At 37.5% G+C, this 22,862-nt stretch overlaps 1 protein-coding gene across 2 annotated transcripts in view; it reads left to right on the forward strand.

Annotated features, from left to right (window-relative positions):
* The window catches only part of PDE8A (phosphodiesterase 8A), a 103,152-nt gene that overhangs the window by 77,156 nt on the left and 3,134 nt on the right, over nt 1–22,862 (forward strand). For both annotated transcript variants that reach the window (XM_053461794.1, XM_053461793.1), the window contains exons 6-20: nt 7,835–7,923; nt 11,250–11,328; nt 11,468–11,605; nt 12,629–12,717; nt 13,128–13,179; nt 13,272–13,314; nt 15,135–15,212; nt 16,067–16,137; nt 16,480–16,644; nt 18,485–18,533; nt 18,640–18,775; nt 19,612–19,810; nt 20,679–20,896; nt 21,712–21,841; nt 22,425–22,589. In XM_053461794.1, coding sequence (XP_053317769.1) covers nt 7,835–7,923; nt 11,250–11,328; nt 11,468–11,605; nt 12,629–12,717; nt 13,128–13,179; nt 13,272–13,314; nt 15,135–15,212; nt 16,067–16,137; nt 16,480–16,644; nt 18,485–18,533; nt 18,640–18,775; nt 19,612–19,810; nt 20,679–20,896; nt 21,712–21,841; nt 22,425–22,589 — 1,701 coding nt within the window. The remainder of the gene's footprint in view (nt 1–7,834; nt 7,924–11,249; nt 11,329–11,467; nt 11,606–12,628; nt 12,718–13,127; nt 13,180–13,271; nt 13,315–15,134; nt 15,213–16,066; nt 16,138–16,479; nt 16,645–18,484; nt 18,534–18,639; nt 18,776–19,611; nt 19,811–20,678; nt 20,897–21,711; nt 21,842–22,424; nt 22,590–22,862) is intronic.

A 22,862-nucleotide genomic window follows, 5' to 3' on the forward strand; every position in this document is an offset into this window, starting at 1 on the left:
GTGTCTTGAGTTAACCCTCTTCCACCAATCTTTTACTAAGCATGTCTTCGGCTCCTGGTGAAATGTGTTTCTGTAGATATGGGTAAAAGGTCACGATGTCCGCAGTGTGTCATAATGCTAAGTTAGGCAGGTATTATCTGTGTGCTGTCACAGATCAGTGCAATGTGTAATCTCTAGACAGCTGATAGGGCATTAACTGTTTTGTTCTCCAGTTTCACTCAGAGAGCACTTAATAGAAGATGCAGTAATGATGTCATTACTGGTGTAAAATAGACCAATTTTCACTCCTTTAGGTTTCCCTAGCAACATCCTTGATACACAAATGCTAATAGGTTTTGTGAAACACTTATGAATGGTATAGCAGACAAGCCTGCATTGTAGTGTATTAGCTTATGAAACAGGGAGTCATATTGAAAAGCTTCATCCGTAGACATTACTTCTACTGTTCTATTTGTAAATAGAAATCATTCTGTCCAGCTATAAACATTGTGCAGCTCAACACTAGATACCAGATGTTTGTGGCTTGTTTTCAGTAGTCTTTAAGGACACATCTTAACTAAGCAGTGCTAAGCCCTAAACTCACTTGGTTAAGCAGTAAAAGTGTTTACATGTTAAAATTAATCAGAAACGTTATATTTTCTTACTTGTAACTCCTTTTTGGTAGGGTTCAGTTAAAAAAGGTTTGCCTCATGGGTTTTTTTGGTGACAGCTATGGAGCCAAACATGTTGGAAGATTGAAGTTAATGTCAAATGGCAAATGATTTAAGTAAATTAGAAGAATGGTCAAGTGTGTGGGAGCTGCTGTTTAATGTTGATAAATGTAAAATGATGAACTTGGAATGTAGAAATCAGCATATAGCATTGAGGACACTGTTCTGTCAGTGACAATGAAAGTGAGGGACTTAGGAGTGATTATTTCTGATGACAAAGTTTAGCAGACAATACAATAAAGCGTAAAAAAGCAGGGTGCTGGGTTGTATAGTGAGAGGCATTAGTAGTTGGAAGAGGGCGGTGGTTCCGCTTTACAGATCTTTGATCAGACCTCACCTAGAGTATTGTTTACAGTTCTGGAGACCCCATCTCTAGAAGGATATTCACACATTGGAGAGAGTTCAGTGGAGGGCTACTAAAATGGTAAATTTGCAGCATATAAATTAACAAGAAAGACTAAGGGATCTGAATATGTATTGCTGGGAGGAAAGAAAGAAGGGAAGATGCAATAGAAACAAGAGGTCATGGACTAAAACTAGAGGGTCAGAGGCTTAGATGTAACGTAAGGAAGTCCTACTTTACCGAGATGGTAGTAGATAAATGGAACAGTCTCCCAGCAGAAGTAGTGGAGGCTAAAACAGTGAGGGAACTTAACATGCATTGGCATAAAACTATCCTGATTATGGGACTAGGCCAAGGACAGATTGGGGTTTGAGTCCTTACAACTGGTACTCATCTGCCGTAAAATTCTATGTATTAAGTAATTTAAATTCTTCAGTATATGTGAATGAATGACAGAAATCTAACACCATCATTAAGTTCACACATAACAGCTGTGTAGTCTAACTCTTACGGCTAGGAAGAGATATCCATTATAACTTTCATCGGGGACCGGGGGTTTTCCTGTTAATACTGAACATTTGAGAAATAAAATTACTAGATCATGTAAAAGCAAAATGTTTAGTGAAATATATGTGTAGTGTGGAAGAATGCTGGGCCAGAGATGTTTACTTAGGCCTGCCTTTACGTGTTACATTTCACAGTTATAGAATGAGACCAACATTCTCTTTACTGTATACATATAGAGCTGACGTGTGAAATGTGAAGGCCACGCTACAGTTGTAGATTTAAATCATACAATTCCAGGAATAAGTGAAGTGGATGATGCCAGAGAAGGTTGTTTTTAATGCGTGCTGATATTTCAGAGAAAACCGTGCATGAGTGTATAGATTATAGACAAAGCATTAAGTAGAATTATTTAAAGGCATAGTCCCACTAATAGTAAATAGTATGTTCTTATCCCAGTACTCCCCCAAAAAACTACATAGAACTCCCCTCTACCCATACCAGGCATATTCGATATTAGTCGAATTGGAGGAGAGTTTATGGTATCAATGCACAGACATCATAATGATTATGAAGGTCCAATTCCAGTGAGCTCCTGCATGGAGAGCTTGTATAATGTATAATTAAATTAGTGAAAATTCCTGAAACTAATCTACACATAAATAAATGTATACAGGGAGATAGTGAGCTCATTCCGTAAGGTTTGAGTAGACCCTCCATAATGCATAGGTAATGTGGGAGATTTCTCAAATCTCACCTCGCTGATTTATCTTGGCATTAAAAAGGACCAACAAAGCCCTTCTTGAAAGGGAATCTTACTGGTGTTTGTCCTTCTTAAGGTATATGTTCAACTCTCCTACAAACTCCCTCTTTAGTAAATAGACCCCAGTGTTTTGAAGTCACCCCCCCCCAATCAACACCAGCTTAACTGAATAAACCTCCTTTAATGGCTAACCACCCCTTAACTTCCACTCCTGCTCTCTTAGAGGGGCAGTTGTGCCCATTTTTATTCTTCATGGATCTTTGAAGCAAATAGCAGTGCTCCTCTTTCAGTGAAGAAAGCAACTATTCCTGGCAGGCAGCACCTGGGGGTTAAAACCATCTTTATATGTATACCATGGTTAAAGGTAACTTTGTTTTCTGCTTGATTATCGCTCCCCTTATTCTACCTAATCTGATTGGTTCTGGTAAGGGTGTAAGGGAGAAACCTTTAGGGCAGAAAACTTGGAAGAATTACACACTAGACTAGTACCAAACTTTGCTTCAAGTTATGTTTACAACCTTTTTTTTAATTATTTTTTTTTTTAGCAAAACTAGTGACGCAAGTAATTTTTACTAATTGTTTTACTTATTATTACTTGAATTCCAACTTAATTGACTATTATTATTTATTGTATTAGTCTCCAAAACAAATGTTTCTGATGGGGGCTATGTATATATATATATAAAAAAATGATTCTGGTGCAACTTTGAAACATAGTCTTATTACCATAGTAACCAGTGTTATGGCCCAAACAGCAGGAACATGACATCAGTTGCCACGGTGAGAAGCCCATCTTTCAAACTTTGCACCAGGATCACAGATTTTTTTTGTTGTTATATACCAAACCCCTATGCTGTGCTTTAGAAGCATTTTGTTTGATTTATAGATTTGGCCCATTTAATGTTATTTTTTTTAAACTAAATCTACCAGAGCAGACAGTTTTCCTGACATGCAACGATTATTAATAATAATGTGGATGAAACATGGGCTGTGTATCATAAAGAACTTGAGGAACAGCTGTAAGTTTGGTCACCTTTTGTGATGTCACTCAAAGCCAGGAGACAGATGTCCACATTTACGTCAATTCCTTCAGCATGAGTCTGGTGGATTGATGACTTACGAGTCATTGCACAAGAAATTAAAATAGTAATTACACTACAGTTCTTCCATCTTTCAACATTGTCCCAGAGCTGAAGTGTTTTCTTTTTGGTGGAAAAACAGTGCTTTCTGGCTCTGTTATTTTTTCTTTGAAAATGTATTTATTATTAACATGTTGTTATATATAATATATGTGTGTGTGTGATTTATTTGCTAAATATATCACTGTGTCAATATAATTTTCAGTCATTTCTAAAATATAATTAATTATATGGTTTATTTTTTCATATTATGTTCAGATTAAAGAAAGAATATGAGGGAATCAAAAACTCCTTTCCATGTTTTATTAACATGTTAAATAGGGCTAAGATACGCTTATTAAAGGATCTCAATGTGACAACCATGAAGTTTACATGTCTTGGGATCCCTCCACATCACACAAGTTACAGGACACATGTTTAGTTTACTTCCCAACACTTCCGTATTGAGGAGGTTAGCGTCCGTGCTTTACTGACACTTTTTATGTGACTTTGTCTTATCTATAGCTAGAGTAAGGCATTTAGCGAGCGAATAATTTAACATAGAAACGCATTTACTGTTCTGTATCTACTCAGTCTTCTTCTTGAAAACTCCTGAAGTGTTAAAAAAAAAAAAAAGGTATCTAGAGTGTTTTTATGCTCTATTGAGTAACGTAATGTTCTCATAGATTTCAGTTCCTCTTTGGTAGGGTCATCAGGGCTCCATGACTAGTCAGCATTAACTGTTCATGTAATTACATCTGGTATTTTCACACAGTTAATATTATGTACCAATGCTTATTAAAATTAGAAACCCGCCACCTGTATGTGCATACCATGATGGTGTACATGACGATGATGTCTACCTTCTGTTCTCAGGATCTGCTTGATTATTTCTCCCCTTTTATTATTTGATCTCTCCTCTTTAGTGGGTTCAGGCACCCTTTGTAAGGTTTCGGTGAGGAGACTAGCTTAAAAAAATGCTGTTTCCTTATAAAATATGATCCCGCAGCTGCCTCCTAATGAATTTGCACCCCCGCCTTACCCATTTGCACCATTGGAGCCATTCTGCCCTGGTGTTAACACCTCATTGGTCAGACTTAACCTTGTGTGGGAATGTAATTTGTTCCATTCCATGCTTCATTAAGGTCTAAATTCACTGCAGGGGGATAAACAATTGCTGTTAAATATTTTTTGTTTCTGCTTTGATGCGCGTCAACTGCCCAGCGTACCCTGCAGGGTTTTTTCTTGCTATTTTTTGTTCTCTCAGGTATGTGGAAAATGACGGTGCCAATTGCTTAATCAGCATAATTATTTGCAGTCTTTGAGTCATTTAACATCATTACGCATCTCTCTAATGAAACCTCATGTGTAACGAAGAACTGTGAAAGTAGCGTAGTTACCAGAGCTAATGAGGTAAAGCTGTTAATTACAAGAAGGCTGAATGTTTCTGGTCTCCCTTCTATACCAACGGTGACGATATTTAATTAAATTATGCATCTGTAAAAGGAGTCGGCTTTAGTGATTCAAAGAAAGGCAAGCTGCAGTTCTCCACGTGTTAATTAACTACAATTCCTTTGATCCTCCACCAGTGACAAATCCGAGAAAGAACCTCAGCTGCCATGAAGGCCAGGCTGTTCAACTTTAGAATTACCTCTTCTAATTGCATAGTTAACATGGTTAGATGAAACTCTTTCTTTTCCTACTATTCTATAACACCCAACATTTCAGGTGGAATAACTGGGTCACCTTTGTTGGGGCGTATGGCTGGAGATGGGGATCAGAGATTGGTGCTGAGCTTTAGACGGACCCAAGTGGCCACATGGGAGCTGCCATGGAGGTCTATGCTACAACAGCAAAGACCACTATCAAATTTACAGCTCATTGGGCTGTGCAGGGGAAATTAGGATGGCTGGAAGGTCATTAAATTAACCCCAGTGCCTTTCGTAAGAATACAGATCAGTGTAGAGTAGTTTGTGAAACCTTTTTCATCTTAGTACATGCTAATTTTTCATGAACTATACCCTTGTATAGTAAACATTTCCTCTATAATTTCTGTATATAGTGTAAAAATCGCTTAGGTATAGTTATGATTTGCCTGCCATATGAAGCCATAAGATGATGAAATCCCTTACTGGATATAAACAGTTCACTTCCCACATCCTCTTTCAGTTTTGTTACAAGTTAGGAAATCAGAATCCACTCCTTCCCCATTACCTTTGAAGACTGACCAAAACATATGTAACATATCAACTGGTAGTCTGCTACAGAAATGGTGCATGTTAAACAAATATGCCCTTTGTTTTATAAACGCTGCAATTATAAATACATAAACTAATAGACTAATAAAAAAAAATAAACTAATAAAAAACCGTCTTAACTAGACTTTTGTTACAGTCTTTTCCTCAATAGGATTATGAAATTTGTATTTTTGTGCACTGCTGAAGGTTCAGAAAATCCAAACCCAATGAATACTTTATCACTACAAATCCATGCTATGCTACTACAACTCTGCCCTCTCTCTCGGTAAACAACTCTACTTCTCCACTCTCATATCCATGCTTTCTTCCAAACCACATCACCTTTCTTTCACCTTCAACTGCTTTCTCTGCCCCCCCATACCCACACCACAAACATCTCTCACTGATTCAGATTATGCTGCTGACAAAGATTGATACCTGTATTCTGTGCAAGTCCCTCCTATGCTCCTTACCATCACTCGCCCCTACTCACCCCATACTAACTGCTCTTTCCACTACAACTGAAGAAAATCTTGCCATTCTTCTTTCTTCCTCTCATCCAAGAACCTGTCCACTTGACCCCATTACATCACATCTTCCAGTCTTATCTCCCCCTCCCGTTGCCCATCATTTACCCACCTACTTAACCTTTCCTACTTTTCTGGAACTGTACCTAAACATTTAAGCATGCTCTAAATACTCCCAGTCTAAGAAACTGCTCTCCTTCCTTTTACCTCTAAGTTGCTTGAACCGATTGTGTAGAATCGCTTAACTAACTTTGGTTTTAGACCCCATCACTCTGCCTAAACAAAAATATCCAATGACTTGCTCTCTGCCAAAGCAGATACACACTCCTGGATACGCACTTCTATAGGTATACGAGATACAACTCTCTCTTGGATCTCCTCTTATCTGTCTAACCGTTCCTTCTCTCTCAGCTTCTCTGGCAAGACATCTTCACCTCTTCTTCTTTCTGTTAATGTCCCCCAAGGATCAGTGCTGGGCCCTCTGCTCCTCTCTCTTTACACGTTGGCAAACTAATCAACTCATTTGCCTTCCAGTATCATCTATATGCAGATCATACCCAAATCTACCTGTCTCTACCTCTCCAACTGCTTGTCTGCCATTTCTTTATGGATGTCACTTCACTACCTCAAACTTGATCTATCTAAAACTTAACTCATTATCTTCACTTCTTTCATCTCCACCCCAGTATTTGAATTTTCTATCTCCATTAACAACGCAACAACCATCTCTTATATTATTATTATGTATTGTTTTATAAAATGCCATCAAACCCCTCCTTCATCCCTCACATTCATCCCTTCACCAGATCCTGCCGCCTTCGCCTAAAAAAAAAAATCCCTCGCATTCGCCCAAAAAGCCACCAAAAAACCTGGTTAATTCCTTTTCCATAATTTCCTGCTAGTCTTACCTTCCTTTCATGATGCTCTTCTGCTTCCCCACTCTATAAAACCCTTCATTGGCTCCCTGTTACCTCAAGTATTACATTTAAAATAATGTAAAAACCTCTTTAATATGGCTCCTCCATACATTTCTGCCCTTATAACAACATATTCCCCTACCCGATATTTATGTTTCCTCCTCACTTCTCACCTCTTCCTTTCCCCCGCTTGTAAGACTTCACTCGTGCTGCCCCATACCACTGGAACTCACTTCTACCTAACCTCCTTTCCAATACTCTCAAAACCCACTTTTGTAGAAAAGGATATCATCTCTATAACTAGAACTTACCTGCCACTAATACAACCCCCAAATTATCTCTCCCTTTTTGTATACCTTATGTTTTTCCTCACCTTATTCCCTCTAGATTGTAAATTTAGATGCAGGGCTCTCTACCTAATCTATCCAATCTATTTGTCTTAGTCTGTCAATTCTAGTTTTCTCATATACCTTGAATATATATATTGTAAGAAGTGCTATATAAATTGAGGTGCTATAATAATATGACAACCCTGCTTTCAATGACCAAAATATGTCAAATTTGCATCTTGATTTAGGTTTGTTCCAGTTTGCCTTGGCATATCCATCATTTTGTGGTTCCTCAAAGGGTTAACAACACCAGAATAAACCTACTGTGATAGTGAATGTATTAAAATGAAACTAATTCAACATGTTGTCTCTTTTTGCACATGCAGAGATATGTAGAAAACTCCAATATCATGGCATGTTATAATGAACTTATTCAGCTAGAATTCGGAGAAGTACTTGCACAATTTAAACTAAGGTAAGAGCGATTTGTGTATGCTGACGTATTCAACGTACACATTCACGATGTGCACATATTCTGTATGACCTTTGTATTTGTTGCAGTATGTTTTTTGGTTGTCTTTTTTATTTAAAAATGACTTTAAAGAAGCAAGAAAGTTTGAAAACTATTAAATTTTAGAGATAAAAAAGAGTTGAATATACTTCAAAGGATAAAGTGGGTAAACATATTGCATGTGCCTTCCTGTTATTAAAATGATGATATATGAAATAATTTAACGAGCCATATTGCTTAGGACGCTACTGATAGGATGCGTTATAGTCCGTGCTGTCTGCGGTCAAAGGATCGCCATAGTGGAGAATGTATTTATACTTACAGCACATAATGGTGCTTCTATAAAGGCAGCCTGGAGTCTCCTCTCATACTCTGTGGTATATTATCTTATTATGCTGTTTTAGAGAGAGCATTACCTTTCTAATTAAGTGGTGGAATAGTCCTATCTAAAACTTGGAAGAAGTGTGGCTGACATTGCAACTGCGACCTTGATGCAGCTCCAAAAGTCAACTATTTCTAAAGGGGTGCTTTGCCACCATATGCACTTTAATGCGGAGTGTTACCTTTAAATGAAGATGTAGTTTTCTGGTAACAATAGGTAGCGGGAATATTCAGATTTGTTCATCTGCAGCAGTGCACAAGGGAACACTTGGCTCCAGCACGGAGTCTTGTAAGAGTTCCAGGAGGGTCTATTGAGACTTCCCCTCCTTGCTTGCGCAGAAAGCAACACTATTGATTTCAGAAAAAATCCAGTTTCCCCCTAGTTTTGTCTGCTTGAAGCAACTAAAATTGTTGCCAGAAGTAGACAGCAGAGGAGGTGTCATAAGAAGGTAAGTTCTATTTTGCTGGCTAGGTAAAGAACATATTAATTAGATGCCAAATTATATGAATATGCGTTATTCACCGGTGGGGTGACATGGGACATTAGACTGTCCATTTAATTTTACTGCTCGGTAGCTAGCTTCTAAATTTGTCCGTATAGGCCTTAAATTAAATGGGTCCGAATCCGCCGTTAGTATAGGAAAGTGCAGCGCATGTGTTATAGACGTGTTAACTCCTACCATGTAAGAATTTAGAGATTATCTTGCCGAGCTGCACACCAGATAATAAACAGACCTGCAGAGCCTTCCTTTGTCCTGAATGCATATACAGTAAATGTCAAGGACAATTCCTCAATCGCGTTTTTTTTTTTTAGTTCAGGAATGTATTTATTTAGTTAAGAGCATTTTCTGTTAGAAATCTGAACACAAAGAAGCTTTGTATTCCTTATTGTGTTATTTCTCTCTTCTGCTCTTTACGTTTTATGATAGAGAGCTGAATTTAAATCGCAGAAATGCATCTCCCAATTTCCCGTGGAGTTCCTCGTAAGACAATTTTAAATCATAGGAATTCAGGCAACAACGTCATGCAAGATGTTGATGTTATTATTATAGATTTTTTATGCAAAAATTTGCATAAAAGTAACATGCCATGGCCAAACGATGTTAATTATCAAGAAAGCTAGGTTTTATTGTCAGGGCTTGCTCTCCCATAATGTCAATGGCAGTGTAGGGTTATAAAACTGGTGGGAGCATTTGTTTTTGGTCCAAGAAAAGCAGCTAGTGGAGGGGTACCAAATGATTGTATATTCTAGAATAAAAGTCCATTTTATTAATAAACTATTTGGGACTCAAAGTTACGTTGATGACCAACACATTGACTTAATAGTTTTTGTTCAAAGAAAATCCATCCTGTAAGTTGAATAGACATAATAAGGGTACGGTAGGCATTCCAAAAAAAAGGAGCTTACCATTACAACAAACATGTTCATTATTACATATAATCCCTGCGGCTGTCAAGGAATACGGGGTCAAAACTGAAATATTTAAAGAGTTGAAAAACGGTTGCATTTCCCTTTAATTTTTGATTTAGAAGTCAATATCCAATATCTTATTATCATGAAAACAACCTCCTTCTTCCACGAGCAAAGGCTCACAAGTAGGGCAGCGTGACCCCCCAAGAAGCACTGATCTACAGGATAAAGTTTACGATTAAACATTACTCTATGACTGGACCCCCCGGTGCATGTTTAATGTTTTTTTCTATGCAGTGCTTTTAATAAACGTGTAGGAACGGGATAGCGCACATCGAGAACAGTTGTCTGCTAAAAGAGATTTGTGTTGGGATGAAAGTTGCCAGTCCTCTCCTGATTTACCCTATTACCAAGGCAATATTTTTACACTTTGTACATTCCTATGTAAGTGCTGGCGTTTTTATTTCTAACGGATTCTCGTATGTGGGCTTACCTTCTGCTGGCCTTGGCAGTAGAGGGAGAAATGCTGCCAGGAGCTTCATCTGGTAACATTTACAATTTTTTTCTTAATTTAAACAGACAAGTCTAAATGCAATTAACTCGACCAGTGTGCAGCTTACAGCCCAGGGTTTAGTCAGACAAGGTTCCTTATTTTATCTGGCGTATTATTAGTAGCGGAGGCCCAGGAACCATCTCTCTCTCCTACACAGTACAGTAAAGAGCCCGAGAGTCCTCCAGTCTAGTTAGATGTTCGATGGGCATCTTTCTGCACCCACAGCGCTGTCTGTGGCCCCATCAGGCGATATATACTCCCCGATTAACATTGGTGTCTTCACGTTGGTTTATGAAGAATAATTATTGAAGATTTTGTTTTACTATTCAGAAAGGTCAGCAGTACATCGAACAGTCAGGTGGTTCAGCAAAACCCAGATCAAAGAACAGAATCATTCAAAAATGCATACAGTAAACAATCGGTTACGTACGCCCGCTCTACTTCCTATAGATCTAGAGGGCTAGATTAGCAAAGTTGGATCAAACAATGCATAACGTGAACTGTGCTGCATAAATAAGGAAATGGATATCTGCAATCTACTCTTTAAGGCAAAAGATGTTAATACATATGTTAATACATTGTATGTATTATATCTCCGTGTGTGTGTGTGTGTGTATCAAGCATTGCAAAAGGGCGCCTGGGGTGACATACTCCTAAAGTCACAAGGGAATTCTATTCATATGACAGGTTCATGTGTATTTATGATTAGGTCCTATAGCAACTGTCAATCAGTATTTTGCATTATATCTCTATCTTTGGCTTCTGTATACACTGCATAGCTTAGAAGTACCGGTATATTTCTTATATAGTTGGTACAACCTAAAAAAAAATGTAAGGCATCCCTATATCTAAGAGTAAATAGCCTTGGGCTGTCAGAGCAAGGTTTCTACGTACGGTTCCTGGGCACACTGATTATTCATTCAGCTCCTCGCTGTTTATTTGTAGGGCTTGTAATTCACTATTTACTACGTTAGAGAAGAGTCAAGAAGCCATTGAAATTACAAGTGAGGATCACATAATACAGGTGAGTGAATGTGTAATATTTCAAAGTACCATTATATATATATTTTATATTATTAATGTGGTTATTATGTGATTGTGGATTTATGAAAAATAAATTCTATATATTGCTATAATAACTTTTGTATGGTTCTTCTTTATAGTACGTGAATCCCGCTTTTGAAAGCATGATGGGTTATCAGAAAGATGAACTCATTGGAAAAGAATTAACTGAAGTGCCTATTAATGAAAAAAAATCTGATTTCTTAGATACTATAAACTCTTGCATCAAAACAGGAAAGGTAAGGTCACCCCTCTCCTTCATACTCCATCATTAGCCGTACTGCCCCAAATGGGGTAAATTCAATTTATACAGTAACGGTGTAGTACCAAAGGTGATCTGTGTACAGATTTTTGGGCTTCTTTTATATTCTTGATGATTATTATAAAAGGCCCAGTTCTCTTTAGTCAAAAAAATGACACTCCTTCCATATATTTATATATACCGGTGTATATATATATGTATGTATGTATGTATATATATATATATATATACATATATGGTTAATTCCCACAGATGAAACTGCACAATATTGTCTGGCAGTGTCTTATAGCACTATCTTTACATTATTATTCTATACAAACCATGCCATACTAACAGAGATCCCATTGTACAGTTCTACAGAGTGTGGCAACGACTCAATAAATAATAACAAAATATGCTGGATATTAATATTTGCAAGCCAATTTTTCTGCAAGACACCAAAACACTTACTTTGTCTTTAGTCTTGGCTTGTGTTCAGGTTAGCCACATGCCTATCCCATGCATATTTATATTCCCTCACTGCATTAACCTCTGCCATTTCTACTACAAATTAGACTAACGACAAGCAAAACTACGTTGGTTTTCGTTCTGCAGTTGCTTATTCTGTGAAGGAAATCTACCTTCAAGCTAAAAAAAAAAAAAAAAACACAGAAAAAAATTCCTAGGGATTGTTGGTCAAAAATGGTTGCATAAACATGCCTCCATTGGAATATCGTGGATTGTCTTATCAAAAACATATACTTTTATGGGCAGAAGTTACAGAAAAAGTGCAAAAAAATACATGAATAGTATTTCCAAGTCAATCAGTTGGTATTGAAGAGATATTTTGTACAAATCAATATATGCAAACTTTTACCCTACAACACTTCATACACTGTAGCATCTTCCATATAAGAATAAAATGCAAATACTGGTATTACTTTTTTAAATAGAAAACCGTTCATACTTGTCAAATTATTAATTGATTTAATCAATTCTTTGTATGTGGTTATTCCTGCAGGAATGGGAGGGTATTTACTACGCCAAAAATAGAAATGGTGATAATATCCAGCAAAATGTGAAGATAATTCCTGTTTTTGGACATCGGGGGTAGGTACACGTTTAGGGATGACTGGATGGTGTGGTGGATTGTACTATGTATATATATATATGTCATTAACTCCAAATGGACGGTACTATTTAGTAAATATCCCTCCAACAGTGTATTAGTATTGTAAGTTAAGTGATTTGCTGTTGGCAACATCCTCCAGAATCATTAATCACAGCCAAACTCAATCTGGATGTCTCATTGCTAACGAAAGGACGCTTCCCTCTTATACGAGGCAGACCGTTGTGACACCGAGTCACTCCCTTGGAAAAAGTAGAATGTACTGACATCTCTGTTTGCCAATGATAGGGCAGCATAAATCTGTAAATAGTCTTGGACACTACTAGAGGATAATTATACGAGTGCAGAAGTGATTTAAATATTTGTTATAATTATTTGTTTGTTCTTACAGTAAGATCAGACACTATGTGTCTATTAGCCGGCCATATACCGACAACAACAAGGTAAGCACGATTCATTGGGGATCAGTCTGTTGTGTTGGTTAATGTATCGGGGATGGTTGTGTCAAGAACTGATTGTTGATCTTTACTTTCAGGTAGAAAAACAATGTGAGAGAGTCCAGGCTGAATCTCAAACAGGTTTGTTCTTCTGGTAGTAGGAGGATAGGACACAGATGAAGCATTTTAGTAGAAGAGGAAGCCCCAATGTACAAAATGACTCTCTTTGGGACTTAAATAATATATTATGTAACTAACAATAGTAGGCCAGGTGCCCAGAATGCAATGGTTCTGCCCTAATATTTCATATTGTTGGGCTGGTGTACTTTAAATGCCCAGTCATATTATTGGCTACAGCCCATCCTTGGTGTCCTCCTTCTGTACCTAAACGTCTAGAGATCGTCTTATGGAAGGATCTCCTCAGATGAACACAGGTAGATTAAAGCAGAAAAAACTCAACTCCTGATGGTACTTGAAAAAGGTTTCATGTAGTAAAAAGTATTTGTTAGTTTTGCTCAACAGAGAGTCGTAAAGTAAGAGCTTCACGCAGTTAAAGGACGTTTATATTTAAAATTTGACTAGAGTCTACTTATAATAGAAGCCAGTGACATCTTGGAATTATCATAATAATCCCATAAAACCGAAACTCCAGAGCCATGTTCATGTTAAAGGTGCATTGGAATCCAGTGTATTTTACTGTATGCGAATTAGCACAGAGGTTCTCTAGTTGTTAGAAAAGGAGTTAGAAGACGAGGAGTTAGAAAACGAGGCTTCTGTCTCGTTTAATTCCTCCCTCAGGTGTGTCTCCTAAAAGTAGAGAGCACACCATACACCTTTTGCACATGCTCAGTAGAACTCCCATTGTAATAGCCAATCACATGTGTGCTATCAAAACACGGATGCTGCTAGCATATATGTGATTGGCTGCTTTTTAAATGACTTCAGTGTGAGCGGTACTGAGCGCGTAGAAGAAGTTTACATACGCTTTCTACCTTGTTTCAGTATTAGCAGTCAGAGAAAGAGTTAAATGAGACAGATGTCTTATTTTCTATCTCCAATAACAAACAAAATGCATGCTTCAATTTGAATGCAGTAAAATAGACTTCAATTTGCTTTAAAAATAAGATCTTTGATTTCACCTCTAATGTTGTTACATTCTATAATGTGTAAAGATTGTTGTAGAATTAGTGTCTTTATTACTATATAGTCTTTTAATTGTAGAGATCCTAGTAAAGGATACTTACTTACTTACTTGCATGTATAGAGTCGTACCCTTGTGCTATACGTCTTGTATGGAAAGAGTTAAGTTGGCACTGGTATACCGTTTGTACTTTTTTGCTTATGTGAATACTTTTATTTCAACTTTCTTAAATTTCTTTAACTCTCTGAACTCTTCTAAGCAAAGTATTTCATGATCTAGAATGTACGTGTAAAAACGTATCCATTGTACATGAGCTAATACTCTGCAACGCACACAAACAAATCACTTAGGAGAAAGCTGTTTTCTATTGATTTCAATGTAGCTTTTTTTTAATAAAAAAAAATCCAATTTTCAACAATTTCTGTATTATCTGCAGCTGCACATTTGAGTTTAGTTAGGTAATTGTAATTTAAACCAAGAATTTTTTGAAGCCATTAAAACCCATTAAGGTTTAGTTGGGTCATTGAATCGAGCCCTGGTTATCACCTGTATGTAGGTACGACACTGAATGAAGACACTGATTGCCACCTGCATGCAAAAGAGTACGGTAATTGAATCGAGCCTCTGATTACACCTATATGTAGTTTTAAATCTGAACTTGGGCTGTGAATACCTACTGAGCGTTTCTTGTTACCATGATAGACAGTTTCTACAGACGTGAGCTCAACTTATTCACTGGAATTGTAGGAATGCTAAGAAATTCTTTTGCAGGAAGCTGGTAAGAAAAGTCTTGAGAACCAAGCCTTTTTTTTTTTTGTAGACATCCAGACTTGCAGACACAAGGACAGGCGGAAAGGTTCCTTAGATGTCAGGTCAACCACATCCAGAGGAAGTGATGGTATGTGAATCTAAAGAGAAGGCAAATGTACATTTTACAACCTTTTAATTTTTTAAAGACCAAAACAAAAACTGAATTTTGTAAAGACGCCCTATATACACACTGTTGTATTTTTTTTATTTCGTAATATTTATTTGCCTTGCGACGTGTGGGGACTGTTGTGTGATCTGAACCCCTAGGTTCTGTTGCCTTACCTTTGAATTTATGGAAACCCTGTGAGTCTGTTGCCTTGTCCCAAACCCACCAAAGTCTCTATATGTCTCAAAAAATAAGGGAGATCAAGTAGATAGGACAGGACCAATTACTCGTTTGCAGGTTATATTGGGCTCTGTGTGAAACGGGGATTAGACTTAGTGCTCTTTAAATTTAGCTCCCAACGCTACTTGAAGTTTAGGTAGGTTACGTTTTTAAGCATTTTGTGTTCTTACTCAATCAGATTCTTCATTGCCTTGTCTTTGATTTAATGGAAACGCAAAATTCCGTCGCCTTGTCTCTGACCTTGTGGGAAACCCTGGGGTTCAATTGCTTGATCTCTTACCACTTGATGAACCCTGGGGTTATTTTAGTTAGCCTTGTAGGTCACTTAAATGTTTCAGTTCAGTTGTCTAGTTTCTCTGCTTATATTTAACTTTTTGAAACGTTTTTGGAGTAAATCTGCTGTCTGAAGACTCTGTAGTATAATTTCAGGGCCCAATACCAAGTAATGGTAATAACATCAGAACTTCAGTTTGGGTCCTCTGTAAGTTAAGATTCACATCTGGGCTTTCTGTGGTATAACTGTGTAAGATTGGGCAATTCACTTCAACATAATTAAACATTTTAAAGAGTCTACCTTCTTCTTTTCTATTATATAGGTAGTTCACAGAGGCGGCATTCTTCAATGGCAAGAATACACTCAATGACAATTGAAGCCCCTATCACAAAGGTGACGTCTTATGGTCTATTTACTTATCCTGCACATGTACTGGTTAGCATTGTTGTACTCATGTGTAGCTACTGGCAAAAATATAAGATCTTGTTTGTGCCAAAGGGGTTTTTTTGAGTGCTGATCTGGTCTCTGAAGGGCCAAAATGTACAAATAACAAACAGTGTAGCAGTAAATGAAAAAAATATATGATCCTCTTCAGCAGTAAGGGGGCAGCGATCAGCCATCTGTATTGCGACATCAGAAATTACCGTATATGCTTGCATCATATAGGTTGCAGTTTTTGTGTATATACAACATCTGGCCCCATGTTTATTTCTCCTGTACATATTTTTTAACTAGGTAATAAATATAATCAACGCTGCCCAAGAGAACAGTCCGATGCCTGTAGCAGAAGCATTAGATCGGGTGCTGGAGATCTTGCGAACCACAGAGTTATACTCTCCACAGCTTGGAACAAAGGATGAAGATCCTCACACTAATGATCTTGTTGGAGGTTTGATGACAGTAAGTAATCCTTCACACCTTTTCATTAATGTTTTTTTTTTTTTTTTTTTTTTTTTTTTAACACCTAAGATGAAAGTCTCTCCTACGTAGTTACATTAGAGTCTGTATGTTGATAGATCTACCTTTCCCTGCATATTTTTGTCTGTATTCAACTGTAAACACACCCTATATTGCAGTAGTTTAGGTTTTATTAATATTTATTGACTTATAAGTAGAAGTGACATAACAGTCTGGAATTACAGAAACAAATGTTACGGGGACCTGCCGCACAAACATATATATATATATAAATATAGATATATATCTATATATATCATTATAAAAGTTATTGAATGCTTCTTTTTGGGGGGAAAAGTATTTTTATATGGATTTCAGGAGTCAGGAGTGAAGTCAGGGAATTTAAACTACAATTCTGCAGCAAACTCTCCAGACAACTCTTACTTTAGTGAATAAACCCCTGTGTAATTGGCATGCACAAGCAAAGCAATCAAATAAAATCAAATCTTTTTTTTTTGTGGAGAAGAAGCCGACACAACCCACATTTATATATATATATATTTATACAATGCTATTTGATAAATATATTTTTATGAAGACTTAACATTTGTAGGACACCTGTTTCGGAGTAGATCCCAAGGGGCTATCTGAAGAAAAGTTCTAACAATACAAAGACAAGTCCCAATTCCATAATACACATGAAAACTTGTTGTTTTAGCATAGACCACATATAAACTTGCCGCTTATTTCCAGAGAGGTCCTGTTAATAACACAGTAAAATAATTTCAAACAGGCATGCCACAATTACAAGACTTTTATTCCTAGAAGAAAACTCGCACTTCAAGGAAGACATCTAATAAGTGGCTAAAAGAAAATATATCTGACGCACATGGAATGAAAACGTTTTTGGAAATAATTTAAGCAGTAGATCTATGTAATATGTACTGAGTGCTATTACAACATTGTCTATTTTGCTGAGTTTACCGAAATAGAAAAGAACAGCTAGAACAGGGAGGGTTTCATGGCTGGGCATCCTGCAATTTCCATGTCGCTGCCAGCGGAGAAACCCATCTTCCACGCAATTTCGCCTTTCCCACATCCTGCTCTGTGGAGCTACCGATGTTAGAGGTTATTCTCCTGATAAAATGTGTATCGTGCAGGGAAAACCAGCATACATATTTATTCTATGATAGGAATCCCAAAAGGGAATGCCCCCTATGTATCTTGAATTCTTCATTCAGAACGCTGAGAGACAGAAGACAACACTAGCAGAGAATGTGTCCACTCTGGCCTGTGTAGTAAATATGTATATACTATAATTCCGTTACCGTTATTTATCACAGTGCTGTGATAAAAAAAAAAGTCCACGAGAACTTCAGTTACATTTTTCTTGGCTCGGTTTAAATGACGTAGAATGGTAAAGGCAACCAACCAAGGCAGTGCACGATGGACGCAGAAGCGGCCAGATCTCCCACAAGGAATGTGTGGTGTGCCCTGTCATGTGCAGATGTTGTTTCGATTACTCGTTTCAGTAGCTGATGTGCCTTAAACTATAAAGTAATCTTTAGATCAGCATATTTTTATATTATTAGACCAGAACCCTGTCAACATGATGAAGTATAATAGCAATGATGTTGTGGGCCTGCGTATTTAACATCAAACGGTTTCGTGGAAAACATTTCATGATAAAATGACAGAAAGGGGTCCGTCTGTGTCTACAAATGGATACTTCTATGCTTTCATGGAGAAATATATCTATATCTACCTGTTATATTAGTATATACGCATTATATTTTAAAACTATACTTATACTTCATTCATTTTAACCTTTGATATCTATCAGGATGGTTTAAGAAGATTATCAGGGAATGAGTACATCTTGTCAGCAAAACGTAAGTCTCCATTTAGTAAAGCGCTGTATGTATTTACCATGGATGTGCTTTTTTTATTGTTTTTTGGTAGGCTTACAGTTTTTCCCTACTATATTTGTTTTAACAGAAGTCCATCCAATTTCCGGACACCCTATCTCTTCGCTGTCACTTACCGACATCCCACCTCGGATAGCCCAAGCGATGGAAAATGAAGAAGACTGGGAATTTGACATCTTTGAATTAGAGGCCGCAACGCATAAAAGGTCCGGTTACTGCCTGTCCAGTATTATTTACTAACTCTTCCAATACTTTATTGATGTTATGGGATAGCTGAGACAGGGGCTACTACCCTAAAGATACTCGAGGATGCATTGCTTTATTTTGTTGGCCCATTTTGTTGTATTTGATTCATCTGATATATTTTCCACTGGGGAAGTGAATTGAGTTAAGAAGCAATGTAATGTTTTGACGCTGCCATTTATTCTGCCCCACATCATTGTGCATAGTAGGATGAGAATATTTTACATATATCTGTATACACACTGCTGTTCAAAAAGTGGAGGTCACTAAGTTGTTTTATTGAAAACAAGGACATTTCTAGCTGTAACATAATTGCAGGAGGGTTTTCTAGTGATCAATTAGCCTTTTAAACGTAAACTTGAATTGTAAATGCGAACACAACGTGCGATTGGAACACAGGAGTCACGGTTGCTGATAAAGGGCCTCTTTACGCATATGAAGATATTCCATTAAAATCAGCTACAATAGTCTTTTTGCATTAACAATGTCTAGACTTTATTTCTGATCCATTTCATGTTATTTTAATGGTCAAAATTTGCTTTTCTTTTAAAAACAAGCACATTTCTACGTGACCCCAAACATTTGAATGGTAGTTTATCTATACATACATACATACGTAAATACACAAAACTGTTATTAGCATTTAATAAGAGTTTATATGTAACCTAAATATCTTTTTTTTAACTCTGGATAATGTCAGTATTTCCTTCTCCTGTTTATGTCATTTCTTTTTATTAGCTTTCTGCGAGTGTCATGTTTTTCTCCTGCTTGACTGCATCAATTTTCTCCTTTCACGCAGGCCCTTAGTTTATCTTGGCCTGAAAATGTTTGCCCGATTTGGTGTCTGCTCATTCCTAAACTGCTCAGAAGCTACGCTGAGGTCTTGGCTCCACATTATTGAATCAAACTACCATTCGAGCAATGCTTACCATAATTCCACGCATTCCGCTGATGTGCTGCATGCCACGGCTTACTTCCTCTGCAAAGAAAAAGTGAAGGTCAGTCAACGTGCCATCACCTATATAACCTGAACATAACCTCATGTTCGGACCTAAATGAGCCTATATGTTGGTTATTAGGGGAAACATGTACTGCAAACAATTTGAACGGCCATTGAAGTGGTTCATTTACACTCTTAAGCCACTCACTACTCAATTAGAAATCTGTTAACTATACTGATACAAAAAGGTGTAGGATGTGTACACACAGTCATATACAAATATACAACTATACAAGTGAAATGCTGCCTCCTGTAGCACTCTCCAGTGTGCCCCAACTACCCAAATATATACAATTTCAGTATAAATTTAAATAAATAAGTAGTGCATAGATGGCAATGGTGGAAACGATCCTAAGGAGCTAAACAGTGTCCAAAGATCCAGGAGAAGGTATTGATAGCCTCTCTACGCGTTTCACCGGAACATAGGTCACGGCTTATGGTAATGCTGATTTCTTCTGATGAAGCCGTGATCCTGTGTTCCGGTGAAAAGCGTAGAGAGGCTATCGATTAACATGTAAAGTCTTTAAAAAAAATCCTACTATATACATTATGCACAAAATAATTTTACTTTAGTATTTGGTTTAAAGCTTTATACACTGGGACACCTTTGGAGACAAACAATGTAGTTGGTATCCAACTCTGATTAGTGCTAGGTGAGTAATTGTTTATCTCTGTGATATATCTATTGACTGTTTTCACCCTTGTGTGTGATTATATAGAAGGGAAGAAACTGTATTTCCAGGCAGCTTGTCAGTGTACATGTTATCTGGGTGTATGATAATAATCACATTTTGCTAGCAGTACCTTTGTCGCTTGAATAGTGAGTCCCATGTTTGAAGATCTGACAATGCTCTATCTGTGTTTAGCAAAGCTTGGATCCCATTGATGAAGTAGCGGCTCTCATCGCTGCCACTGTGCATGATGTGGATCACCCTGGGAGAACCAACTCGTTCCTGTGTAATGCTGGAAGTGAACTTGCAATCCTGTACAATGATACAGCGGTGTTGGAGAGTCACCATGCAGCTCTGGCCTTCCAGTTAACCACAAGAGATGACAAGTGCAATATATTCAAAAACATGGAGAGGTGAGTAGTAGAGCAGCGCTAATCTTCTAATGCTTGGCATAGAATGGAGGTAACCAGCCGCAAAACTGATCCTAAGGGGCATACTGCCACCTTTCTTGTGGATGTGCGTATATCTCCAGTGAGGCATTATAATTACAATAAAGTGGCAGAAGGGACAGCCCAGTGGATTTAAGGACACTCAACGTTTTTAACAATAGTGTTTTCTCAAGGGGAATCCTTATGCTACCATCACAAAGATCATAATTTTTGTACATGTGTTAGCTTGTATGATCACTGTGATCACGTCAGTATGTTCATCGTGTAAATGAAGAACACGTCACTTCCATTGGGTGCACAATGTTATAATTTATGTGAATTGCATATTCAAGCTGTTGGCTTGGTTAATACTCTTATGGTTCACAATCTTGTGTCCAAGTTGCTACAATTAAAGACATATCACAAACACAGCATTGCCATAGTATTGAAAGAACATATCTCATGTCAGCAGATTACATCAATCATCCCGCACAGTCCAAAGTAGTAATCTGGAAGACATTTTTTTTTCTTCTTGTAACAAAATGTAAGACTGTGACATCTGTGTGTTTTAAAAGAACGTACTAACTAAAATGTGTGTGTGTCCGTGAATTAGAAATAGTTCATGTACTGTATGGATATATATTAATATTGGTGCCAGTTAAAAACCCATTTGCGCACTGATTTTATGCTATAACAGGCTGAAGGATACTTTTCTCAGCCTCTGTTCCTGAAAGTTTTAATGGTAACGTTCTAATGCTGTATAGTCACACCCTGCACGTGTAACCCCGCGTTTTTAACAGGAATGAATACCGCACTTTGCGACAAGCAATCATCGACATGGTATTGGCAACCGAGATGACCAAGCACTTTGAACACGTGAATAAGTTTGTCAACAGCATCAACAAGCCATTGGCGGCATTGGAAGAGAATGTGAGCATGGCTGTTTTTTCTTGCTTTACTAGAACTCTTCCTATAGACACAGCCCTTTAATTGGCACATATAGAAATTAAGAGATATGTTGCCTATATCTAAAATCGATCTCAGCAGGGACTCATCTGAAGGCCACGCTTCATGTAGTGTCAGCAAAGCTGAAAAGATCTTGTAAGTTTGCATCTCGCTTTGCACTGCATCTCCTTGGGTCTAATATAACTAGTAACGGCACAGAGACTTCTTCCTAATGTGGGCCAGCAAATGATTTGAGAAGTTCCTCAAGATAAAAAATGTCAGTTAGCTTGGCCCATTTGTAATTGACGTCTATGTTGACAACTGTTATGAAAGAAGACATGAATATGTATAGCACCGAGCTGCAGTACTATGTAGTATGTTTAGATACATTGTCCCCTTGCATCATCCCCCGACACACACACATGCCGGTAGGCTTTAACCCTTTAAGTTGGCTTGTTGGCACTCTTAAGGGTCTTGTTAATGTTTTGGAGCTGACAATGTGCGTCCATAACAGTGGTTTTACTGCAATGCCTATTGATTGCACTCTTCTCCTCCTTGTTTTTTCCAGGGCAGCATAGGGGAAGACGAGACGGTCAACGTGTTGACATCCCCGGAAAACCGGATCCTGATTAAAAGAATGCTTATTAAGTGTGCAGACATTTCCAATCCGTGCCGAGCCTTACAGCAGTGCATAGAATGGGCTGGACGAATATCAGAGGAGTATTTTGCGCAGGTTAGATGTTGCCAAGGCCACAAAAACACTCCAATTTAAAGCTACATAAAATAGAGAATCAATTAAGCTTTTCCTTAACCCTTTCTTTAGTGACTTGTGCCCAAAAACCTAGAGCTTTTTCCGTGCTTTTACGATATCTTTGTTTATCTTTGATTCAATTCTACATCATTTTTTCTAGGTCAAATAATACACTTTTTTCATGGTCAAACATTCCAACACTTTCAGAATTAATGAAAAAAAAAAAATAGAAAAGTGCCACATTTTTGTATGATT

The sequence above is a fragment of the Spea bombifrons genome, chromosome 4 (assembly GCF_027358695.1).
Source record: "Spea bombifrons isolate aSpeBom1 chromosome 4, aSpeBom1.2.pri, whole genome shotgun sequence".
Taxonomy (NCBI): domain Eukaryota; kingdom Metazoa; phylum Chordata; class Amphibia; order Anura; family Pelobatidae; genus Spea; species Spea bombifrons.